General features: G+C 39.1%; 1 protein-coding gene across 1 annotated transcript; it reads right to left on the bottom strand.

The window, feature by feature from the left end:
* PPP2R2D (protein phosphatase 2 regulatory subunit Bdelta) lies at positions 1-26271 on the bottom strand. The gene is made up of 10 exons (XM_075216031.1): positions 25973-26271; positions 25760-25834; positions 15810-15907; positions 9318-9483; positions 7880-7992; positions 6872-7049; positions 5118-5282; positions 4045-4214; positions 3829-3920; positions 1-2162 (listed from the first exon to the last, which is right to left on the bottom strand). Exons 1-10 carry the CDS (start codon positions 25977-25979, stop codon positions 1883-1885), a joined length of 1344 nt encoding a protein of 447 aa, XP_075072132.1. The 5' UTR covers positions 25980-26271; the 3' UTR covers positions 1-1882.
* Positions 26272-27703: the final 1432 nt, after the last annotated feature.

The raw sequence follows: 27703 nt of genomic DNA, 5'->3' as shown, positions 1-27703 counted from the left end.
TTCAGGTAAACATTTAAAATTTATTAAACTTTTTGGTCAAAATAATTGAACAAATATATACAATCCCGTTGTATAGGTCCGTTTGATATTTTATGAACGTGGTCAAAATTTATGGCCCAAAAAGTTCCACAAGTTAGCATTTGGAAACGGTGTCACAATCAATATACAATATAGGAAGATTTTTCTTTTCAATTTCATATATTTCAGAGTTTTATTTTTATCTATGCCTAATATGAAGAGTGGCACTCTATTGTCATTAAAGGATGAGGTACATATTTTGTTCTTGCATATTACTGTCAAATTTATAATTGGACCACTGATTGCAGGTCAATTCATCTGGTCACAGAGGAGGCACAAAATTCTTGCACTTACTACCAGTCTGTGCTTCATACTACTACATTTGTTGCTTAGCATTCGGAAACAGACTCAAGCGGCTGTTTATAGTTAAACCTATTTGTTCATAGTGGCAATTTTTGTACGGTAAAAAGAGAAAAAAAAAAAAGTTTGGCATTCGCAAATTAAGAAGTTTTGGGTGAGGTGCACTGATGGAAGATGCATGAAAAAAAAAATATAAAAAAAAATATATATAGAAAAATAAAATAATGCACATTAGGTATACTTTGTCAATTAACGTTTCGATGTTGGAACCATTCCGCATAATACTGTGCAAAATCCCTGTATTTTTAGTCTCATTTGTTGAGGCCCGACAATTACAAGAATAACCGCTAAGAAAAGTAACAATGTTAGGGCTCGTTCACGAGTCATTTCCTCTGCGTGTCATTTGGTGGGTTCCACACACACAGGTCCAAAACAGAAAAAGAAAAAACAAAAACAAAAAAAAAAAACTTCAGTGTGCAATGCCCTGGGAAACATCACACGGAGTAAAATAATGCATGCACTATTTTTCTCCTTGTACGCATGATAGTTCGTTCCGCCATCCATCAATAAGTGTATTGCATAGGGAGACGCATACCGAGTTCTCTCACAGTGTGCTGGGACCACAACACATCACACACCCAAGTTAATAAACCCTTACAGTATGTTGTACAGTATGTTGCACGGCATGGATGTTTCAAATTTAAATTCTGAGAATTATCAAGGAACATGCAATTGAAGAAAAAAAAGTAAAAAGACTGGATACATAAAGTTCAAATTTAAAAACACTTTTTTTTTTTATACTTTCTTATTTTTATTAAGTGGTTTCCACGAGAAGGTGTGGTTATAGATACAGAGAGTAAATATACATGGGAAGAGGAGGGGGGAAAAAAATAAAAAACCTTACTGACCCGAACCAGGTTCTAACTAAGTGCTCAAATGTAAAAATATGTAAAGCCTACAGGAAGGCCAGAGGAGGAATGTTACAGGCAAAAACATAATGCATGTTCTTAAAAGACCTAATTATAGTACAGCAGATAGAAAACAAAGTGTGGAAAGAAAAATCATTTTAATATTTTATTTTCCTCTGTCGTAATTGTTTTGGTCTATGAAATGGAAGGAAAAAAACAAAAAAAACAAAAAAAACAAAAAAAAAAAAAAAAAAAGAGGCTAAGAATTAAATACATGTTGAGCACCAACCTCAATCAGTTCTGCTTCTAGTGGGTATTTGCATTCTGGGTCGTGGACATTGGGCCTTCCACCTTGGTGAACACAGGAGCAGCGCTGGCGTGAAATAAAATCCAGGTCAGCTTTCTGCTTTTGTTTTTTGCTACAAAGGGAAGTGCATCCATGTTCTTTATTACAGGAAGGACAATGTAGTCTGGGCTCTTACAGGATAAACAACTAGGTTTAACTATGCAAGAATAACACTTTGTCCTCAAAGGAAAGTAAAAAAGAAAAAAAATGGAGGCGAGAAAAAAAAAAGAAAAAAAGGAAAATGCCATCTTTAATTAACCTTGTCCTGAAATATATACAAATTATTGGTGGCAGCGACGGCAATAATATTCTCTTTAGGGTGCCATGCAGTGTGTAGAATCTTTTTGTTGAAATCTAGGCTGTCAACGTTGATCTCGTCTTTCTTCCTCTTACCGCCTGTACAGACTTTCCTTGGCTTTAAAATGGCACGAGGCTTGCTGCTCTCCCTGGAGGCTTCCAAGGTAATGTCCCGACGTGTGTTTCTGTCGAACATTCTGAAGAAGTTGTTGTAGGAACCGGTCATTATAGCACTGCAAAGACACACACACACTTTATCAGAGCCTTACCTACACAAAGCGTAGTAAGTTACCTTATTTCCCCAAGTATAAGACGCACCCATGTATAAGACGCACCTTAATTTTGGGGCCCAAAATGCAAAAAAAGTTATATAGTTATTGAACTCAATGCAATGTGCAGCAGGAGGAATCAAAAGGCTCTTTCTAATTTTTGCCACAGAGCACACTATGGAGGAGCCTGCAATTTGTCACAGAGCACACTGTAGCTTGTAATTTGTGATTCACTAGAGCAGCTTACACATTCACACCAAAATGAGGCAGTGAGGCAATAAGGCAATGAGGCAATAAGGCAATGAGGCAGTGAGGCAATGAGCGCTACTGCACAGTCTTGCCCCAAGCGTGTCTACGTGACTTGTCTAATGTCAACAAGACTGTGCAGCTTTTGTAGGGGAAACACAGAGGAATCTGCAGCAGCGATGATCCGAACTGTCAGTCATGTGACTGACAGCGCTGACACTGTGGGAGGCGCCTGCAGGACCTGAAGGTCCTTTTGTAACGGCTGACACGCTGAACACCGCTGGAGGTGCTGGAGCTGATTAGCGCTGATTAGCGGGGACTCCTCACACCGGATGCCGACTTTTTCAATCAGGTAAGTGGAACTTGCAATTGTATAAGACACACCTTTTTTTTAGACCCAAAATTTGGGGTAAAAAGGTGCGCCTTATACACGGGGAAATAACGGTATTATCTGTGTTATCGGGATGAACTATAGTTTTGGAAATAGTTGATTCGTACCACTGTAACTATTGGTGGAGATACATGTTCTTGGCTACAGCCACAATGCTGAATAAGAACTACAACTAAAGATAAAAAAAGGTGATGCGGCTGTTTAAGTGTATTAAAAAATGCATGTGCTGAACTAAAGGCCTCATAGGCCGTTTGTCCTGCTTTATACGGGTCAGTCCTGCTGGTGACATATTTTGGCCAAGCCACTGCATTAATGGGGTTGTTTTAAGTAGCTATTTTCCCACACAATTTTGAAGGGGATCTCTACCCTTGGGCCGGTCCTTACATTAATTTAGCACGTCGCCAGGACTACCGTAATCATTTTTGAGTGCTGGAGGATTTGACATAGGGTTAGAAAGAACAGTCTCCAAACAGGAGCCAGCTCTCACCTCTACCTCCAGCACTCACTGCAGTGTTGGGCTCAGGGGGTTTAAAACAATTTAAAAGTAGAAATGCTCCAAGTTTATGGGCCAATAGATTAGTTTCTATTATTCTACAGAAACCTAAAGTGGACAATAATTTGCAGTTATAGTTCGTCCTAATGACAGCTTTTTATTTGACCTGGGGTCATGGTATTCTCCTACAAGTGCTGAACAACAAAGGTACAATTTATCACATCTTACTATAAGCCTTGGTAGGGAAACTTGCACATGTACGGTCTTTAATGCTACAAAATTCCTTTTCACATTATATGAACATTATATTTAGCGATTGCAGTATTATAAAAATAAATTTTAAATTCCATCTTTCTTTGGCATTACGAGAGGTCTGTTAGCCTTGAAGAACGGTTAGTAATGCTGGTGGAGGGTGAACCAAAAGCAGTACAGGTATCTGCTCAGTAATTACTACAACTAGTATTCACACTGGGCAAGGCATCTGCAGCAGTCATTCTTACCTGTCTGATCCATTCCAGCAACATTCAAACTTGTCAAAGATGCAGTCATTTTCATACAGGGAACAAAGCTTACTCCGAAGATATTCATGGACCTGCAGATTGCAGAAAAGCAAAACAAAAAAAAAAAAAAAAAAAAAGAAAAAAGCATAAAAGATCTAGAAATAAGGTTATAATAAAAGTTTACAAAAAAACACAAGCTAGGCATATCATACAAACCTGATATGTTTCTACTGGCCTACTCTCCATGTTGAGATCCCACACTTTGACAGACAAGTAATCTCTTGTCATCATGTAGCGACCACTATGACTGAACTGGACGTCTGATATTGAAGAGATGATTTCAGAGAAAAATGATCTGCTGCTGGGATCTTCAGGTTCTTCAAAAACTGAAACACAAGAGTTGAAAATGAGCAAAGTACCAACAACAACTGGACAAAAAGCCAAGACCACATACACATATTAATCACCCAGCTGCTTCTCTTACCAACACCAACTTATGATTGAGGTTCAGTACCTCATTATGCAAGTTTTAAAAGACTGACATGAAATAAGAATAGTCAAATGTTATACTCCAATCATTATGAAACATGTACAACTACTAAATGAATACTATAGTACACACAACATCACAAAACTACCTTTGTTTTTCCTCACCAACATTTAGACCATTAATGTCTAAACAACTTTAACATTTATATTTCCAAACACTATCCCCAGCAGTTTCAGGAAAGCTGCACACAATGACAGCGGTAGTTTCCTCTCAGACGGGAAGCACTTCAGTTCCAGGGCTTCTTGGAAACTGCATCATTGCAAGATAACCTTTGTGGTGAAAACTAAGGCACAAATATAGCAATGAATGGAGCTTACTGTGTAAATAAGACCTCTGTGCACACTGTTACTTTGTGTTTTACAGAAAAAAGAAATTAAACAAGAAACAGGAGCATTATATGTTTAACTAATTTATTTTAAAACATAGTACTATACAATGGAAGAGATTCAAGGATTCTCAGCATGTGGTCCATGTACCCCTTGCGTTACCTTCAGATTCAAGGGATACATCAAACTCTAGATTTGATCTAAACAGTTTGTTGAACAAAAAGGGAGAAACTCTAAAATAGATTATTTCAAGAATGGGAATGTGGTCTTGAAATACCATAGCTTATCTGGACCAAAACAAACCACACAACAAAACATTTGCATTAGGGCACAGACACATTAAAACTGCAACAACAACAAAAAAAAAAAAAAAAAAGCCAAAACATTTATCTCAATTGTAAGATTGGTCTTACATTTTGAATGTCTATCGCAGAGTGCTGAATCCCGCATGTCGCATAGTCTAATGGTTCCTTTGCTACTGCTGTAGACAAACACGTTACATTGATGAGGATGGAATTCAGCAGCTGTGATAACTTCCGTCAATTCCTCCATGTTAGCAGGCTTAATATCTACAATGTCTGGCAATGTGGTTAAGGGTTTTTTCAGATTTTAGTGGAAACTGTTAACTGCATTGGGTAACAACACTTCAGATGCACTAAAGACACACACTGTACACCGTATCAGATGTTATTGATCGTCCTTTGGACACATTCAAAGCTAAACCAGAAATGTTCACTACAGGAATGTGATTCACCAATTAAAAGAAAAAACAGTCATTTAAAATATCAGTTTGTGTGGCATCTTCCCACAACAGGCAAAATTGAAAGATCACATGAATAAGAGTAAATAAGGTCCAACTAACTGATCAGATGGAGGGAAGATGGCTTTGCGTCTATCTCGTTTATGTGCAAGAGGATGCAATAGTTGGATACAAAAGGAAATTAACCATGTAAGAAGCCTACAGAGTTTACTGGGATCTGGATTGTTTTTATCCCACGGAAGATTCACAAATCATTTTTTTTTGGTCTGCAGGTTATACATTGAGACTTATCAATGGCAGTCAGATTCTCCAACGTAAGGTATAAGCTCGTCTACATTTATGAAGATGTATACAAGTTATATAAGAATAGCAATAGTAATATAGGTCCTATTATAGCACATATTATTAAAATGAGTTGTTCACCCACAGAGGACTACTACAAAATTCTTTATCTTTCTATCTTGGTTGTGAGTTTTTCAGTCATGTAAGTATTTATACCATCAGGTATTGTTACTTATTTTCATTGTCTTAAGACAGAGCTCTGCTTAGGATACCACTGTATCTGGACAGCACGGCGTATCCCGAAGCATCGCCCCCTACTTCTATAAAGGCATAGCGGGAAATCTCAGATGGAAGCCAGGAAGGTAAAACAGTATATTTAATAAAAGTTGCTGGATGACCTGTACAAGCCAATAAACTAGGCCAATGTGAAGGTGGGAAACATATTTTACAATTTCCACTCAGACCAATTTCCCCTGACATCCTCAGACCTATGTAGTTTGGTTGGAGACATTTCCCCCCCACTCTGCACTTATTGCATTCGCCAGTCACAACATTCTAGAGAACTATGGGTCTGTGAAGATTTAGCCAGATAATGCAGACTGGTTGGCTGCTGCAACTTGTGAGGTGGGGAGCAACCATTTTGCAAACATCAGGTTTCCTGGAAAAGAGACCCCATAGTTCTACTAGTTGGGGGGGGGGGGGATAAAGTGTTGAATGACTTGTTAAGAGCTCTGTCCTGTAGCATATCCAATATTGCTAATGTAAAATATATTTGACACCATGATTCTGAGGCAGTATATATGTTCTGTAAACATACCCAACCCCACCACTGTCTCTTCTGCAGTTTTGAAAATGCCAGATGCCCATAGATTGTCATGTTGCAAACTTCATAAATTGCCAAAAGCAGGCAACAGCACTGTGCACCAAAGCCCATGTCTACTCTTCAATATCTGTATATTCAGGTAGTTTGCTACACTCTGCTATAGTTTACCTAAACAATACAATAAGGGTCGCATTGTTGTTTACTCTCTACTTTTAAAGAACATGTAATAAAGAGAAACAAAAATACATACAAAAAGCAGTACAGGTCCTTTCAAATCCTATGTTTTCACAAGAAAAGGATACTAAAACTTCTATCTGTAATTTCTAAATGCCATAAATTAATTCTCAGATCATCTGCAGAGAGGTAAGTTTCATGATCACTATTTACTGAAATAGAGTTTATGTGATATGTATGTGCATTCGCAAATATCCTCCTTGGACTCGCTTCAACCATTAGGTCCATGGGTTTCAATATTGGCACCTAGGATGAGAAATGAAATGGGTGAAACACACATATTGTATGAGTTATGTTCTGTTCAGTAAATGTGTCGTTACTCATAGCAACAAACATTGTCTCCCAAAAGCCTAACTTGCACTAAATAGACAAAATCAAATGTCCGCTGGTATGACTTTTTTGGCACATTTATGTATAGCATAAATCACATTAAACATCTTCACAATGGCTACTCCAACACCTGGGAAAAAGAAATGCAATAAAAAAGGACTGCTTGAGATACCGCAGCAACCAATTTTTTCTGTAAAGAGTTCCTGTCCCCTCTGAAACAGGTGTCCATTTGTTTACTAGAAGTTAATAAGCGCACTCTGGATTCTAACTACTTACCAGTCTGAGTTGCATCCTTTTCTACCAGTCTCCTGTTCCTCTACATCTCACTAGACCGCTGACAGAGCAGGGTTATCAGGAGAGGCTAGCTTGAGACTGGCATGCAAATCAGGCTGTTTTGCATACTAAATGGATTATGAACCAGACCTTTAAGATGCTAATTGGCCAATTTAGTGGAGCCTCTTCCAGGAAAAAAATTAGAGCTATCAATATAATTTACAGTGATACTGCAAATGTTTTGGGTGCTTAGAACTGAAGACATTTCCAATGTGGTATTCATGGATTTTATGGCAAGAGACCTTTCTTAGCCTAACCTAGCGGATAACAGAATAACGCTCAGTGAGATAAACATTTAATTTTCACAGAATTGTTCAGCGAGAAGAAACACTTATTTTTGCTTACTAAATGAAATACTGCCGAGTCTTCAGATATTCACCTAAATTTGATTCTAACAATTCAAGGTTACACACCCGTAAAGAAGTGATTCTAAAGGGATCACGTAGTCGGCCATCCTCGTCCTTTAAGTTGTAACCTTCCGCTCTTTTATCGCGTTCACTTATTTTCCACAACTTTATGGTTTTGTCTACAAACAAAGAAGAGTGTTATATTCAAACACTTGTGCAGACTGTTCAAAGAAATATAGAATTAGAGATAATAAAATAAACACCCATATAGATCAATTGTAAATTATGTTATTGTGAATTACGATACTTAATTTAAATAGGATGCAGTATGGTTTCTTCTGGGAGGTCCAGTTTCCTCTCATTATCCAAAAACATACTGGTAGGTTAATTGGTTACTGATGAAATTACAATGTTCACGTGGGAGAGAATACAGACCGAAAGCTCCACTGGGGTCATGGCGGATGTAAAGGATTAAACCTTTTCTCAGTAAGTGGTATATAAAAAATACATACAGGTGATCAAAATACATAATCATGTTGAACTACTACATCCTTATTTACACTACGTAAAGTAGCTTTTTCATCGTTGACTACTGTAGAATTCCCCAGTTCAGTTCCTTTCACAGTAAACATGACAAACCTAGTTAGGCAGTTTAGACTGTACCTTATAATGCTGGTATAAGCGGGTCTCACTGTAGTGTGGCTTTGCATACAGTAACAGAACAGTGTGTAGTAAGGGTGATCCTTTAGTTCTGTAATCGCTGTTTGCATAACATGTACCGAGGGGTAGGCGCTATTAAGGGGTCACTGGCAGCTAACGTAATGGGACAAAGACGAACACTGTACGGTGATGGAGTACATACTGACAATATGCAGCTATAAGAAGACACAGTCTGCTAAAATGTGGGATGTATAAAATTTGGCTTAATTATATGCTGGTCATTCTTTGAGTGAGTTACCCACCAACATACAAGAGATCTAATAATTTTTGCACTTCTCACAAATTTGTTGTTTGGTACGAAGTTACTGGCTCCTAACTTTGGGGAATATTTGTCCAAGCCTGCAGAATGCATTATCTAACTGGCCAACCAGAGTCACGAATTTGCTCTCAAAAAGGCACATTTGCCCTCCCCTCAAAATAAACAAACAGAACCTGGTACACCTCATTGAATGCTGTACAGTGGAACCGGCTAGTATCAATTGAAAGACAAATAAGCATGGGCAACATTTACAAATAATTTCACAGCCATTGACATTTATCCTGAATAGAGTCAGGGAAAGGTTTCATCTATAAAAATGCCAGAAACAACCTCAAACATACAGGAGAATATCAGTTGTTATTCAGCCAAAGAAAGCACAACAACTTTATGTGGAACATAGACTACAAGTCAACTTCTCTAAGGTCAAACGTGCTTAGAGGATTCATTTATTAGGGTTTGGAACATAGGACTAACAGTATAACCAAGATGATGCCGACGCTACAACTATTGTACAGACAGACTTACCATTGGTAGACAGTAGGCAATGGGCAGCATTTTGCTGTGGCAACCACCTAATTTTGTTAATTTTTTCTTCAATTTCTAGACTTTTTAAGTAGTCAAATTCAGGTTCATGGCTCTGAAAGGTGCTGTAAACATTGTATTCACCCCTAGAATGAGGACGGTTTTTACTCTGTGAGGGGGAAATAAAAAGACAAAAAAAAAAAATACAAAATATGCAAATATTATAATCACCAATATAGTTCATTGGACAAATCAATATCAGTTATTACAATATACAGGGTCTCAAAATTGTAGCAAAAGCATTTCAGTGCCACATAGTGCTCCCCCTTGATACTGTCCCATTTATAAGTATCCCCTCATTTACCACCAGGTACTCTCAGATTAAACAATTTTTTTTGAAGAACAGAAACACTTTCCCTCCTACCTTATGGTGCTTTTTTTTAATTCTCACCTTGGCTCTAGAAAAACAGCTTATTCAGAAGTCTACATTTATTTATGGCAGTTTTTTTTGCCATTTGTCTATGTCTTGCTTTGTTTTTCTTTCTTTTTTTCAAATTTGAAAGTGCATCCATCAATGGAGTTTGTAGGTCTCTCTGACCCAAACAAATGCCCGTTTCATCATGTCAGGAGTCTTTCTGCTCAGCCAGGTACTACATGCATTTAATCACCGCAGATAAAGGGTCAGAAGAAAAAGCAGCTGCTGCTCGCCTGTAGTTACTAAAGAGAGATCCGCACAAGTGCTGGAGAAATGTTAACAGCCATATGCTTACCAGAGTCTCAACCGTGTAGATGGGTGGGAAGGGGGGTATGACAAATTAATCTCCTACAATCACAACGGCACAAACAGGACAAAACTGATGTCTATGCCTCTCTGCACATCACTGCTTCCGTCACATTACACCAGCAGAGGGCGCTCACAGTGGCAATGTGCAGAAGGAACGTGGTGCTTGAGAAAAGCAGCTCTGTCTTGTAGCGACAGTCACTTGCTGATCGCTGTTTAGTCTGCTGGGACATGTTGTGCCTCATCTCTAGTGCAGTCTCACTCCAGTCCCACATTTTATTTTCTTACATCACGGAATCAAAATGAGATTTTTTCAGGTTCTCTTACTAAGCAACACATATAAAAGCTTTTTCTTAAGTTTTCGGTATTTTATGTGTTTTTGGTAATAAAGTACTCATTTCCTGCTATTTATTCCCATTATTATTATTTTTTGGGGTGCAAAATTGTGTATTTTTTATTCAGGGTATGTAGCTAGTGTATATTTACAATGTTTTATGGTCAAAACATTTCTGCTATAAATGTTCCACCCTGGCAAACTTCATGCAGAGCATCTTTATAGGGTGAGCAGGACGCATAGTGTATTCCTGGTGGTAACGTGTAGCAGTAGTGCCGTTATCAAAAGGTAAAGAAGGGAAAGGAAGAAGGAATAAATCACCAGTAAAAGGTACAATTGTACCACCATAGCGTCTCTTCAGAGAGCAGGATCCAGATATAGCCCAATGTAAAATTAAGAAGCGCAAATAAAGTGAATAAAATCTCTTAAGGACTTTTTTTTTTTTTTTACACTTATAATAAAACAAAATAGTGGGCATGGAAGAGTGGTAGTAGGAAATAAAGAGGCAAGAGGTATTGCCACAGGTTATACAGAGATTGACATTTCTAGTAGAAAAAAAAAAAAAAGTGCAAATCTCATCCATTACAAGAAATGGAATAAGGATTATTGATAAACAACCACAACATGAATCTCTTAATTCTAACGATAATTAACGGATCACATAAGAGCAGGTTAATTAAAAAGGTAAGGATCACATAACTTATAGATCGGGGGCAGGGGGCAGGGGGGGTAGTGTAGAGCAAAAAAAAAAAAAGATAGATAGAATACACAGGGATAAGAATAGAAGAGGGGGGCAGAGGAGTTCACACAAGATCACAAATCTAGAATATAAAAAGGTAGGCGAGAGTAGACCAAATAAGTATGCCACATAAAATGATCGCTAATGGATAAAAGGTCGGTATTTTTATGGAGTCTCACTGTTTTAAGGGTCTTTAGTCTAAAGTTCTAAAAAAGACTCTGACAAACTTTCAAATCTATCTTTCGATGCTATAGAAAGTGTGTTTAATTGGTATGACGACTAAAACACGAGGGATCACATGAACGGGATCAATTATATTGCATGAAATTTTTCACAATTTTACCATTCCGTAGCGTAACTGCAGGTCCTCTTAGTCCTTCCTACATACTGCAGACCACATAGGCACGTGATTAAATAAACCACATATGTAGTACTACAGTTCATGAAAGAGAGAATGATTGTTGTGTGGCTGTAGATTTATACATTGCTGGGAAGCATTTCATTGATCTGTATTTATAGTATCTTTTTAGTGGAATTATGGCTCTTAGGGACATATTCAATTGTTGTTTTTCCAGTTAATACAGTAATTTGTAGCTGGATTTCAGCTCGTGGCTCAGGGAGCTGCGAGCTGAAATCCAGCGAGTAAATTACCGTATTAACTGTTTTTCCGCGCACGATTTTCGGCATTTCCACCGACAATTGAATACGCCCCTTAGTGTAAATCTTTTACTCTTTACTACTAAGTAGAAAAATGAGTTCAAGCATTTCTGGATATATTTACTTTCTCTAAAAAGAACTGGAATAGATGGTAGAACTAGTTTTGAAGGGGTTCATAGTGGATAATGGTTGCATTACATTTGTTTTATCTTGTCTGAAGCAGTGTTAAACATAGTAAGTGATGCCCCTGCGAACTGGTTATTTGGTTTATTCAGTGGCAGTGGTCAATATTGCAGTGTAGATCCCAATGCTGAGTGTAGGCATTCTCTAGAACAGTGGTGGCCAACAATGGCTCTAGAGCCACATGCAGCTCTTTGAGCTTTGAAATGTGGCTCCTAGCCAGGAGCATCAACAAAAGTATAGTGTTACAGGCGCCGGCAGGGGCAGATTGCAAACAAGCTCTGCTGTTCAACTGACCGAGAGCAGCCACAGTGGCACAGACAATCAAATCAGAGAAGGAGCAAAGTGTATAGTGTGCTCTTCCTCCTTCATCTGCGCAGGCTCCAGCTGCTAAGGGTGGGAGAGCTAAGTAAGCGGTGTGTGAGATCTGATGGTATGTGAAGAGCCTAATAGGCATGTAAGGAGATGTAATGGCATTTGAGTAGATCTCATGGCACGCGGGGAGGTCTGATGGCTTGTAAGGGACATGTGGGAACATCTGATTGCTGCGGGGAGGTCTGATGGGCATGTAAGTGGCACGCAGGAAGGTGTGCTGGGCATTTAAGGGGCACATGGGGAGGTCTGATGGCATTTAAGGGGCACATGGGGAGGTGTAATGAGCATGTGTGGAGGTCTGATGGCATTTAATGGGCATGTGGGAATATCGGATGAGCATATCTGGGGCATGTGGAGAGGCTGATATGCATGTAAGGGACATATGGGGAGATATGATGGCATGTGTAGAGATGCGATGGGCATGTAAAGAGGTCAGAGAGGCACGTTAACAGGTGTGAAGGATTGTGAGCAGTGCAGATTTGATGACTATTTTGGCAATGTGTTAGATATTTTCTTTTTCGCTTAACAGGATATTCTAAATTTTGCTATATTTTCAATGTATGTGTGTAAGGTATACATGTGTGTGTTTATACTGGGTATATGTATATGCACACATGTATAAAAGGTAAAGTTGGCTCTTTGCAGTACCTATATATTTTTGGGCTCTTAGTCTCTGACTGGTTGGCCACCCCTGATCTAGAGAATGATGTTCAGGGTAGCCAGTGTTTAATAACCTGTTTTTGAGGATGGATCATTGAGAGTCAAAATTGGAATTTAGGCTACAATTATGCTGAATACATTTAACTTTTAAATTTGCCATCATTGCCAATAGTTACTTGTGTTTTGCGACTGACTCACAATCACCATTGAAAAACAACCAAAAGAAACAGATAATATAATAAGACATGACCAAGTGAATTTGTTAACACGACTGTATAATATAAAACAAATGTTAGTGCCAAAAACTTACCCATTAATACAATCATATACTCTTGTGTTTATTTTAGGAAAAATAAATCTATTCAAAATATGGTAGATCCTTGTTTATTACTTTGTATTTCCAAACAGAGCCAACACTTATCACCAAGAGATTGTTCTGCTGACCATAATTCCACTAAACCGGTGCTAGAAGCAGATATTAGAAAGGTTGCACGTGTCCAGCAGTTCACACCAAGTGAAAGATGTATAAATCCACATCCGTACAGCAAGCACATACTACCAGATTATCTGTGAACTGTAATACCACATATGAAGTTAATTTATGTGGTTTACAGTACATAGTAAGGACTTAACTGAGATTACACACAAAAAACAAAACAGGTTTCTAGAGCATGAACACAGCATTGTTTGGTAATTAGATGTTTCGATACACAAGTGTATATTAAATTAGTTATCACGTGATCCCTTTTTTAACCATCCATAGCAATTGAACACATTCCTTATATAGCGGGGGAAGGATAGATTTCAATCTAATATGAAGATCCAAAAGTGATATCCAACAAAAAGACCTTCAAAACCAGAGACTGAAAATATAGAATTCTATATGTATATTGTGTTGGTATGTACCTTATCTTCCAGTTTTGTGATCAGGTGTGAATTCAATATCTGAGTGATTAGTTTCGTACATTGCCCCGAATTGTTTACCAATTATCCTAGTTATGTTACTCAGTTGTAATGGATGTGACTTGATTTAACCACTTGACTAACCCTAGTCAAACTTGCTCCCCCACATTCTCTCTTTTTATCTTATAATTGCCAGTATGTTTCGAATGCCGCTTTCTCAAACACCTAGTTTTCCCACAATAACCAACAGTACTATTTCCATAACTTGTTTTTACCACATTGCCTATATCATTCCCATCTCTCACGGCTGTATGTCTGGCCTCTTCTTTTGTCGTTGCCGCTTTTCCATGTCCACTACTCTGTGTTATTTAGAGAAACCTTGTTGTTTACTTCTCTTTTATTCACCCCACCCCCCCTCGCCTCCAAATCCCTCTGCATTAAAATATATACTCCTTTATTTTACGCCCCACTTGTTTCCATACCAGACATTTCTCACCCTTTTCACCAGTTCGAGAGATATTTCTTTTACCTAAATTACTCCTGAAGAAAAGGGGTTTATTTACATAAAAATGTCTAGTGCCCATTTTAACCTCTTGTTTTAATGTTTCTTTCATTTGATATATATATAGCAAGTATGAAATTAATTCATTGGACCTTTTAAGTACTCCATTATTTGCACTTCTTACATTGGGGAATTATACCCTTACCTGATGTGCTCAATCACCGAGGACCCTGACAAGCAAGGGCCTTGCCATAACAGCCAACTACAGCAATTCAATTTCACCTTCATTCACAAGTATAATCTTCCTCATCTTATCAGTTTTACGTTTGATAAGTAGACTACAGCAACATTGTACCGCCAGGAACGTAATATGCATCCAATCCATCAAACATTACCAGGCCCAAGCACTCATGTTTTCAGTTCTTACAACATCACTTGAATTCTATTTGTACTTAAGCTACTGCAAAAGTGGCTGCTGCTGTAATGGGAGTCGTTCTCCTTCCGACATATAAATCTTCTCTCAAGTCATAGGTCTCTTGCAGACTACAGTGCACTTTCATCCCTGAAGCAATAAAGAATCCTTAAAGCATTATTCTCCTTCCACAATACTTCATGTGTTCTTGGAATGACGGGCAGTGCCAAGTTTGTACCAAACATAGTGCCTAGCATTCAGATTTTCTTTTTGCTATCCTCCCATAAAATGCATATTTGTGAAGTGCCTAGTCTATTCTTGTACCATGGATAGTTTATCGATATGGAAGACCACATAGGAGTTCCCGTAGACCTCTGGTGGCCTCCATAACAAGTGTTATTCCCACACGGATGCTCAGTTTTGGAGGAAGGCCTGTGGCTAGACAAATACACAGTTGTGCAATATCTCCACTTCCTTATGGTTTGACTTGACGGTGCTCTAGGGAATATTAAAACACTTTTGAAAACTTTATATATTCCGATATGCACTACACTAACCCGATTGGTGCACTAACCTTTTCTTTGATTTTAATATTTTTTGTCCTTCACGATGAAGCTCTTTCTTTTAGAATTGAGTTGAACCTCACAGAAATGTGTTTTAATTTTGAAATAATTTGAAAACACCAATTGTACACAGCTGGACTCCAATTAGCTATATGACCTCTGAAAACAATTGATCGCACTACGGTATGTTTACCTTCAAATCAGTGGGTGAATGCTTATAGTCCATTTTTTATTGCAACACACATATTTTTATTTTTTTTTAAATGAACATAATCAAAAGACCTATATTCTAAAATACATACATGTAATGTAAATATAAAAGGGTTATTAAAAAGCACGTCCAAATTAGAATTTCATAAATACAAACACTTTAGAAAGCAAGAACGAACCTCTTGTTCCCTTTGAAATATAACCACTCTTCCTCCTTTGTCTCCTGTAGCTAACAAGTCACCAGAAAAGTTGAACTCGACAGTAGAAATGATATCAGCTATAAGAGAAAAAGAAAAACAGGTTTTACATCCTAACATGGTTTCTAACCAGAAAAATATTCACCAGATTGCCATAAACAAGCAATAATAACACCAATAGATTTATGTGGCCTCAAACACGCAGATTTGGTTGGCCAATTTACTTTTACTACATTGACTTTCCACAGCACTGGGTGTGACCTCTACCCAGATAGGTCAAAATCCAATCCAGTTAGATAGGAATTGATCTGTCAGGACAGCAGAAATGGATGGAGAACAGAGCAGTTAGATACTATCCAGTGCTTGAACCTCTGGACCTGTACAGTTTGGTCACCCACTTAAGCGTCACATTATTTAAAGATGCAGCTTTTCGCCAGTTACACTGAACGACATAGCAGTGGTTCTCCAGCTTTTGATAAAGTACATCCATACAGTACACAGAGTGAAGGCAGTTAGGAGGAAGGCTACATCAATATTCATGAATCAAATAAGGAGACAGTGACCACACTGACATGAAAAAAAATAATAAAAAAAAAATATATAGTGAAATATTTTGTTACGAGTTCATCAAAAATGAAGGTCACTTTCTCATTTAAGCCACCCCACCCAATGAGACTCACCTAACACTTATTTGAATGTACACTTAATTGAGGTTAAAACACAAAAATTTGTATTTTTGACCCCCAGTATTAGATCATAAAATACCTAGGCCCTTCTTCTGTACCCCATGTCCTTCCTCCACATATTTCTTTACATCAGAAGATAAGTAGTAGAGTATATATTTTTTTTTAAATACAATTTTACAACCAGAAGAGTAACTATTAGATGTTCCAAGACACTGTAGTTTGTGGGCATTACAAGTCCACTTTAATGGGTTTTGCACATTAAATTTGTTCTCTCCCCAGAATATTAACATGGGGCGCTTTTTGTTTACACTTACTTATCATACACAGATTGATGCTCATTTTCCTGCACAGTAGCAGAATTGACAGATCTTTAGAATCCCGTTTCCATGGAAGTTTTTCTACATGTCTAACTCACTGTAACGTACTATATCTGATACACTTGTCTACGGACTTGTCAAATTCATTGCTATGTAGGCTGTAGCAGAAGACTAAGCAGAGAACACGGTATACTGCTCGACCAGAGCTTCATAGCCAGTCGGGTACATTTACTCAACTGACCCCACAGCATTATAGGGGGTAGTAGGGATAATAAAGTACAACAGTTGTTTAGCAAGGTCACATCTGCAACACAGCATTACCTTTAAGGACATTCATTCAAATATTTAGGGTAGATTTATAAAGCCTTTTAAAAAGGAAAAGTGAAGGTGTTGCCCGTAGCAACCAGATTCCATAATTTTGTAGAATGTAATAGGCAAATGATAGCTAGAATTTGATTGGTTGCTACTGGCAACACCCTCAATTCTTTTTAGAAGATTTGATACATCTATCCCTTAATCTTTTCAGTCAAGCAACTTCACCAAAATGAGGTGTAATAGTATATGTCTTCTGGCACAGAAGAGGGTAAAAAAAATGCCAAAACAAAACCATTACGATATAGCAAATCAGCAAATAAATTGAGCAATGTACTCAGAAAGAGTCACTAGGGACTAAAGCAGATCTCGATATAGACAGCAAAGTCATTTAAAAGGTTCATTTCCAGATCTCCAGCTAAGAAAAGTGAATTAGTTTGAAAATGAACACCTTCATTTATATAAAAATGTATTAGAAATATTGATATTGTAAGATTGGATCACACATTTCACGTTTGCAATATTGGAGACAGCTATACTTCACTATCTGCATTACATTCCTATAATATAAGGTGGATAAATGGAAAGGCCTCTTTTGAACACCATTCAACTAAATTTAACCTGCTCCTCCTTGTAGAAATAACTTATTTATATAGCACCTTCCTGCACCACACACAAGGGTCTATTTTGACAGAAGTTAACTAGCTTACCAGTATGATTTTGGAGTGTGTGAGAGGAAACCCATGCAAACAGGGGAAGAACATACAAGTCCCACACAGATAGGGCCCTGGTTAGTATTGAACGCATTACCCCAGCGCAGTGAAGCAGCAATGCTAACCACTTTGCCACCATGTTTCCCCCATTGCTACCTGAAGAATAGATAGCAGAGAGTCCCAAGGGACTAAACTACACATTTTTAATAAAGCACTACTGGAATAGAATTGTGAAACTTGCTATATCACTGGAAGAGCTGCAGTGCTGTAATCAAAATGAAGATCAATCTGGTATCCCAACTTCTGAGAAGGAATATCCCTGACAGATGAAAATGTTAAATTTTGAAGGGTGCTTCGCAAAGAGGACAAACTCTTTAAAGTAATATTAAAAAGGATTGGAAAAGCACTTGGTCCCACTTCATTTTAGAAAAAATACCACAATTGCTCTGCAAGATTCTTGAGGAATTTGTAAGGGATTGAAAAAGTAGAGAACAATTGGTGGAGAAGGGATGCGTCAGGGAGATTGGCAGTGTCAGAAATGAAGTGGATTCATAAATTAAAGATGCTCACTAGAGGCTTTGAGCCAAGATTTTGAATGAAAGTGGTTTTTGGATTGATCTTTGTATCGGTCTGTGATTGCTAGGTGTTCTAATTTTAATAAGAGCGGTTATGAATTGTTTCACGAGAGGTTGAGGCATGGTTTCTTTTCTGTTTTTCCAGAGGATTTGGGGATTATATTATGAGTATATTATCATCCTTCCAAATAGAATCAGTCTACGAAAGATCCCATATTCTATACATTAATGGGCTCATCACATTCTGATTAAGAAATGTGAAAGCTAACATTCTACCTATTGCATATGAATGTATTGTTTTTTTATACAAGTTTATTTATAATGTATTATGTTTTGATATTTGTGTGACTTTAGATGTTTAATTGAATGTGTCTAAATCCTGATATAGTCCTTATTAACCTGTATGAAACTTTTAGGGTTAAATCCAAACGCGTAAATCTAGTATACAATCTCAGATTATTACCGCAGAAAGACAGACTTTAGCCAAGAGTTGAAGCCAAGTGGGATCATACGGATAACCTGAACCCGAGTACTGGTGTCCTTATGCTGAACCTGAAAACCTGGTCATCCCGGGTCATAAAGTGCTTGTATAAACCTTAATTTCTGGTACGTGCATCCGCCGTTATTACAATTAATTTTAATAGATATATATATATATATATATATATATATATATATATATATATATATCTATCTATCTCCAGTCTGGTGAATATAATCAAGACAGGGATTGGTAATTTTAATACACCAGATATGTATATATCTGAATTCTTGGCTGGCTAACACTCTATATTCCTCCACATGCACTTTATATTAACGAGCTGGGAGTTATTGAACTAGATAGATTTGTTTCTATATAACAGGTACACCGGCTGGTGCCAACACTGCGGCTTGAATTTCGACTTTGTGACTGTCGACAATCACAATGTTGCCATTTTAACCAAGTAAACACACTGAAACCATGAACATTTATTTCACTGTCAACAGTCTGCTATCGTGATCTTCAGCGTCAACTGATCTTACCCAAACCACCCATATAGTGGCTGCTAAGTGAGTAAAGCAGTAAGACTGGCAGGCGGCAGATAGGGGGATTCACAGTACATCCAAGTATTTTGACAATAAATTACAGTGTTCATCCAAGCAATGCAAGGAGTAAGGCTTCAATTAATAGGTTTTAACTCTGATTAAAAGATTTGGACACATCAAAAATGCATTAACCAAACTGGATTAAAAGACATTAGATAACCATAGGCAAAGCTTGCTTTTAGAGATACTGTGGCTGGATCCACCTACCCCTGCATTCTAAATTGGAAGAAATAATGGTTTCAATGTATTTCTATTATTGGCAGAGTCTGAGGCCAATTAAGGGGATGGTGTAGGCTTGATCTCCATATTCCTTTGTCTAAATGGAGATGGTTACTGTGTGTCAGTGTTAAAGATAATATGGAAATGTCCTAAAAGCAAAATTATATTTAAAAATGAGATTCAAACATTTAACAAACACATTGCTCCCTGTAACCGGAACTATTCACCGATGATAAACATCATTGGGCAACACAGTGACTTAGTGGGTAGCACTTCTGCCTCACAGCACAGGGGTCATGAGTCACGCAGTACCATATAGTTCTGACTGCCTGCCTTAATGCAGTCTACCCCACATCCCAGATTGGCCACTGCTCAAACGTCCACAAGAATTTGTGCAGTATTTCAAGCACTTATTTGAATTTATGGCAGGGTGGAGACTAGTTTTTAGCCCAATATAAAAAGCACATGTTGCTGTATTGCGTATGTACAATAGTGTTCTTCTGTAGGAAACATCAGTACCACATACTGATTTTAAGGACTACTTTTGAGCAATAAACACTATTGTTCCTACTTCACAATGCCTATTATCTGCTGCAATCCTCTGACCTACAGATAACAATCTGCCTCGTATCCAGCAGTCCTGATCCAAAATAAGTGCTTAGGATGAACCAGCCACAGGTGACCTGTAGCAGCCAAAACACCCAGATGTAAGCGGTTCCATGTGACTGTGACTACACTCCTACAACTATGCTGGATTACACTCGAAGTCCACAAGTATCTGGTGGCCGAGTGACACCAGCAGGAGTGGTCAGTAACGGCAAATTACTGACTGTAAAAAGTAACCCAAAGATGAATCGATAAAACCACAAATAAACGGACGAGAGAAAGCCAGGGTGGCAGAGTAATCCCATTCTGTCACAGATACCAACTGACTAAGGTTGCTTCTTGCCCTTGGCAAAACACCCAACAATATGCTAGATTCACTGAGGACTGAAGTTTAAAAAAAAAAAAAAAAAAAAAAAAAAAAAGCATAAACAATTAGCCTTGGAATTCACACGACATTTAATTTTGCTAAACATCTAAACTATCCTGATTTTTATACTCAATATTTAGCCAATCTTCGTAGACTGTGAATGTCCTTCATTTCTGTATAGTTGCGGTTTTCAAAAAGTGCAATTCAGCATAGTTACCAACAGAACAAATAACCCTCTGTAACATGACATGGGAATAAAAATACAAATTTCTAATATTGTTGCAACATTCTGAAGACAACTGTTTTACTAGGACTTCATGTATATGCTATAAGATTTAATAAGACAAGTCTTAGTAAAAAGATAAATAAAAAAAGGCTCATTAGCGTTACCTTCTGGTACTTACAGAGCTATAAATAGCAATTTTGCGATTATCTATTGCTTGGGACTCTATTTACCTTGTGTGTAGTTACATATTTGTTTAAGGGGGGGGGGGGGGGTTCTTAGGTGTGTGATAATATACTTCCTATTAACTAACATTTCAGTGTGTTAGGTGTGTGCACGTAATTTTAGAATACAAGGTTCTGGTTCACGCAAATATAGCTGAAATTGTCTGCTCTCATGTAACTTTATGTTCTATACCAGGTCATGTACTTCATTTCTAAAGATTGTAGAATGTGTCTTTTTTTAGGTTTGTGATGGGAGAGGCAAGGGAATACTCCACCACACTTTTGTAAGACCAAACAAAGCATTTTACCCTAACACTACATAAATTAAATTTAGTGGTTTTTCAGTTCCAGATATAATTGTTGCAGCTTTGCAGTGTGAACAAACCTAGGTAGGCTTTCCGAACAGGCCTCTGACATTCTATGTCCCATTACCATGTTATTGTGCTTGGATCATTGCATCAGAGACAATACGTGGGGTGGAAATAGCAATCTGCTGCGGCCTACTGCAAAATTCAGAAGCCAGAATAAAATACATAATCCCTCTGTTTTTAACACCCCAACACCTCATCTCTCTAACCCCATCACCAAGTGCATTTATGCCCTTCTGATGGGGACTAAAACACAAGGTGATATTATGATCTGAATATTCATTTACTTTCTACATAACATTTATATGATCATCTTAGTTATACAGAAAATAAGCTATTATTAACATCATCTAAATGCTTTTTGCTGAGAAACAATGAAAGAGGTATTCCCTCTTAAAATGTGTTCATTATTACAGCTTTTTCTTCTGGCTCAGGTAGATGGCGCTCAGAGAGATATCAGCAATGTTACTGCAGCCTTTCAGTATCTATGGTGCTCTGAAAGGGAAGTGGTGTCTGTATCCTACTGTGGAAGGAACCATCTGTGCAGGGTTAAGGGGGCAAGATGAAGTGGTGCTTTCCTGCAGATTCCCATCTGCAATGAGACGCTCTGTGCCCCATGTTTCACTGAATGATTTGTCAGTGTCAGAGAAGGAAAACAGGGTCTGGCAGCTTGTCACAGCACCCTAACTATAGGTGCCTGGACTTTTTACAACCCTGGGAGTGAGGTTCCATGTGTACCTTGCATGGTCCCTCCACAGTTCTGCTAGCTGGGCATGTTTGGTTAAAAATACATTTTGTGGTGAAAATAACCCTTCCATTTTAGAAACACAATCCATAATCTAATAAACATTTGTATTTTTATTACAATAAACCAGGATTGTGTTTTGTATTTTTAAACACCACAGGAAGAGATAATAGCCGTCTTCGCATGAACCATGGACGTAACAAAACTAATGGATACGTTCCAAGTAAGTGTAAAACAGTACAGTTCCCTAAGCCAGTCTCAGATCTATACAGACCTCTGTATAGTATATGAACTCTCCATTCAACATCACCGTTTCCTGGAGTGACGGGAAAGTGTTATTTTTGTCAATTACACGGTAGGGAATAGATACTTAGGAGTGGATTCCATTCAGAGCGGGACCTATGAGCATTGCTGCGCAAACTACCAGCTATTATAGTACCCGAAACACTGACGATTTTTGCTCACCTAGGTGCGAGCAAGATTCAGCGCAAAATATTTTCAGGCCCAAAGAGCATTGTAGGTTCCAGAATTTAATAACTTTCCTTCTCAGCATTAGGCGCGTATAACGGACACGCGAGGCAACTCAAGCTGGACTGAATCAGCGCCTCGTTGTCTGGGGCAGATGGGTGGACAGTAGCTCAACTGATACTTCCTAGTGGTGGGTCATGCTGACTGCCCTCAACACGTTATTTGTACATACTGATGCCACGAGGCAGCCAGAAGAAAACCAGAGGGGGCAATTGCTTGCATTTTTAAAAGAGGTTGTTTACTTTAAAAACCTGTTCACAAGAAGAAAAAAAAACAAAAATATGTCCACTCTGTATAGAAAATAAGGGGCTCCCACCTACCAGGAATTCCCTGTTACCCAAACCTGGTTGCCTGACAAGCCCATTACACATTGTCCAAAGCTGTACAATAGAGATCTATTGTGAGCCATGGACGGACTTTGGGGTAACTTTAACAAGCTGTGAGCTTCCGGCGGGTTTGAACAGTGGAGATGTTGCCTATAGCAACCAATCAGATTCTAGTCATCATTAATTTAGTACATTCTACAAAAGGATATCTAGAATCTGATTGGTTGCTATAGGCAACATCTACACTTTTCAACCCCTTCAGCTTGGTAAATTTACACCTATGTCCTTCAGTGCAGAGAGCTGCAAAAAAAAAAACAGCTCTTGGCTTCAGGTAACTGAAGGGGGACCCACTCCCTTTCATAGAGCTCTACTGTAATGGTTGGAGGCTGTGTAAAATACATTATCCTTGTGTAACATTGAGGATTTCCCAGCAGGATTTGCTGCGTGAGGAGTCATGCCCCTCCCAGAATGGGTTGTCTTTAGTTGATAGTGCATGTGGGCTCATACATGTCAATAAATGAATGTGAAACTGAAAAACAGACCGTGTTTAAATGTCTAGTGACATATTAAGCCTTCTGTCACAAACTTAACGCACAATAAGGAACTATCGCATAGTTCACCATTACAACAAATACATGTATGTGCCTTAAGTATATGCAGCATGTACATCAAGGAAAAATTACATCCCCCAAACCATGCCTGAAAATAACACCCCACAAACCATGACAGATCTGGTAAAGACAGTGTGACACAGTTAATTACATACATATAAAGTGTACTCAATTAGAGAAATGATTAATAAGTAAAATAAACAAGTCAGTGAAGCAAATAACAATCAAGGTTATCTATGTGGCCCCAAAAAAATGACCTGCATCGAGGACAGGTGCTTTAAAACACCCTTGAATACTTAATTGAACATATACACAAGATGTTGCGGAACGCTACAAAATAAACATGTATGGAGAAAGAGGGCTGTTTAGTTACACTTAATAGGATGGATTCTGAAGAATGGTAGCTTGGTTTGATGATTACACAGGCTACATCTGTGCCATTTACACCAAGGGGTATATTTACTAAACAGGTTTGAAATATGCCCATGTAAAAATCACCATTCTTGAAGTGGGGTAAGAGCACTTTGATTTGCCTTGCTGTTCAGAGAAGTTTCTAACAGAATAGTGGGAACATCACAAATGAATGGTTGTGAAACTTCTATGTACATAAATATCAAGACTGACCGCTTTGAAATTAAAGACGATGACCTGCCTTGTTCACTTTAACTACATGTATAATTGTGAAATAAGGAAAATTGGTAATGAGTGGAGATGCTCCTGCTAATGACAGCATTGAATTACTCACTGATCTTTATCCTCCAACCCATCTTAAATGTTGGCGCTATTGCATAAAAGCGTGAATTCAACCTGATTAGTACCAGAGCGTCCAGCATGTCTGCTCTATGGTTAAGTACATACAAATGGTGTAACTAATGTAAACTCATAAAAGCTGTATTTAATTATGCACGGTCATTTTCCACAGTTATATACAAATTATTCTTTATGTTGTAACTGCTATAATTCAAAAGAAAAGCCAATAGTGATGCTGTATACATACATAAAAAAAAAATTAAAGTGCCTGGATCAATGCAAGAAATGTCATTGGACACTGCACTGAATCTTGAACTTCCTCCAAAGCCAATAAAAAATTTTTTTAACACCATCAAAAGTAGGCCTGCCTAGAGCTGCTATAACAGACAATTAAACACACACAAAAAGACACAGTAAAGTCCATGGTGGTTTAGCAAATACAAGCCATGCAGGTTTCATAGCATGCACTAACTACCACTTATCATCAACGTGACATCACTGCATCAAACTAAATGACTACACACCCTAAGATTTCACATTGGAAATTATGAATGGGCCGCAAAGACCAGAGCCATCTCACCATTCATAAACCATTAACAGAGGGACTAAGTATGTATACAAAGAAAATAAATGAGCTCTCTGAGCAGTCATTATTACAGTTGTCACTGTCAGCAATATGTTGCTTTTAGGACTCTTTTTTCCCCCCTGTACAATTAAAGACATTTACAAGGATGATAAATGCACTACCCAGCCTGCCAGCCTTTGACACATAAATACATAATCTAAAACACTAGTAAAGCCACAAAACATACATTGACGTATGCCTTGAGGACTACTGCCCTGGTGATGCTGGATAATGACTTGCTGAGCATCAGTGGCCTAGAGAGGCTGCTATAGTGGAGTACCACTGACCATGATGATGGATGGTAGTGTGCAGGAACTAGGCTGCCTACCCTTTCTATTCCCACACATCTCTGACCTTTGGTGGAAAAAAAATCAAAGCTTAGTCATTGCCAGCACAAAAGCATCCCCCTGCCCTCCCCCCCAACAGCGGGCGCAGCTCAATAGACGTCACCCAGGATTGCCTGCAGCTGCAATGTATCACCCAGTGGGTGCCACACTGCACCCCTGACCCATTACAAAAAAATAAAAAATAAAATAAAAATTCAATTTAACAGAGTAAAAGTGTAGAATCAGCATTATGGGTGTCCTGTGTGTCTATGAATTCACAATGAGAGCAGTGAAAGTAGCCCCCAGATCTGTGTCCTGCACCCACCTTCTGCCACATCCTCGTCTATGGCACCTTTGACTTGGGAGAAGCACCACTGGAAATCGTTCCCTCCGCCCACTCCTGTAAGACAAGAGAGACAGAGCCGGTGAGGAGAGCGCTGGGCCAGAGCCGGTGAGGAGAGGCCGCCGGTGCCGTGCAGCAGAGCAGGCCGCAGCCTCCTCTCTCTCCCTCCCTCCTTCCTCCTCCTATTCTATTTACCTGCCATGGCTGCCCTCTAGGACCAAGGCCTCCCAATCCGGGCGTCGCTGAGGAGGACGGGGAGGGTTCGCCCTTCACACTCTCGGTGCCCTCCCCCCCTGTATGTGTGTGTGGGGAGCTCGGCTGGATGATGGCGGCTGCTGCCTCGTCTGCTCCGCCGGTCCCGGTGAGGAGGAGGAGGGGGAAGGGAAGGAGGAGCCGGGTACAGTTCGGGAGGGGGGACGCGGCGTACAAGGAGCCGCTCTAGGCTTCTCCGGGATGGGGTTTCAAAATGGCGCCCATTGCGAGTCGACATGATTCGGTGACGTCATTTAACCCTCCAGCCGCCGGGCGCGGCAGGCGAGTGACAGAGCAGCGGTGTGCTGCGGGCGGCCTCTCCTCTGCTGGGCGGCACCACGGGGGTTAAGGCGAGCTGAGAGGGCATGTATGTATGCTGGGGAGAAGGTATATAAATGTAAATATATATATATATATATATATATATATATATATATATATATATATAGTCTGTCAGTGTAGGCTCTCGGCGTGCTGGAGACTCTCTCATGGCTGATGTGGGGACACTTGGGTTATGTGTTGTCAGTCATGCTTAGGTTCTGTCATGACTAGTATAATACAGACCTGTGCAACCTGTGGCTCTCTAGTTGTCTCAGCCACCACAGCTGGAGGGCCACATGTTACCTACCTCTGGTATATATATATATATATATATAAACATATAACATTTTTCTATATGTCTGCAAACATGCAGCACGGTGGCTAAGTGGTTAGCACTTCTGCCTCACAGCGCTGGGGTGATTAGTTCAATTCCCAACCATGGCCTTATCTGTGTGGAGTTTGTATATTCTCCCCGTTTTTGCGTGGGTTTCCTCCGGGTGCTCCGGTTTCCTCCCACACTCCAAAAACATACTAGTTGAGTAATTGGCTGGTATCAAAATTGACCCTAGTCTCTGTGTGTGTGTGTGGGGGGAGGGGGGGGGGGAATTTAGACTGTAAGCTCCAATGGGGCAGGGACTGATATGAATGAGTTCTCTGTACAGCGCTGCGGAATCAGTGGCGCTATATAAATAAATGGTGATGATGATGATGTATTGGGATTGGAGTATTTACTGCTCTGCAAACAAACATCATTTATTATCAGCAAAGGAATGATTTCAGTGATGGACCACCACATACATTAACAATTTGGACATCATTTAGAGTCGGACGCAAAGTCCGTGTAAGGAGTGGGAGTGTGCCGCAGCTTGGTAGGGTATTACGAGTTGCAAGCAAACCCCAGTTGCGTCGCACTCGTAATACCCTACCGAGCTGCCAGCGGTTCCTGCAGCTAGCTAACCGCTTGCGCCAACTAATTCCAGCCGCACAGCTTTATCCCTGTTTTGACGTGTGTTGCGCCTGCGCCTCACTGCGACTAGGATGCATTTACATGGTCACGCTTTCACAATTCCGCGTTCCTCCCATTCTCTCGTAGTGAGTCGCAAGTGTTAATAGCGTCCAAGATTCAGGCGGATTTGGAGCTTTCTGCACATGCGTGGTAGTGTTTTTTGGTTAGATGCGCCTAAATGAGACTTTGCTTCCGACTCTAAATGAGGTCCTTTAAGTGCAATTGGAACAATTGCATCATGATCACATTTTCTCCTTTATTTTAAAGCAATTTTGAACACTGGTCACACACATAGCTGACGGTTTGGATGTATAGAGAGGGGCTCCTCAACCTGTGGATATGCATAG

The sequence above is a fragment of the Mixophyes fleayi genome, chromosome 6, assembly GCF_038048845.1.
Source record: "Mixophyes fleayi isolate aMixFle1 chromosome 6, aMixFle1.hap1, whole genome shotgun sequence".
NCBI lineage: Eukaryota > Metazoa > Chordata > Amphibia > Anura > Limnodynastidae > Mixophyes > Mixophyes fleayi.
The sequence above is the reverse complement of the archived record's forward strand: the minus strand, read 5'-3'. Positions and strand labels throughout refer to the sequence as shown.

Excerpts from the sequence above, each read along its gene's own strand:
- PPP2R2D (XM_075216031.1), bottom strand. Across the intron at positions 15,908-25,759 it reads AGACGAGGATGTGGCAGAAG|CTGATATCATTTCTACTGTC; the intron begins GTGGGTGCAGGA and ends TTTCTCTTATAG. Across the intron at positions 7,993-9,317 it reads TTGCCTACTGTCTACCAATG|ACAAAACCATAAAGTTGTGG; the intron begins GTAAGTCTGTCT and ends CTTTGTTTGTAG.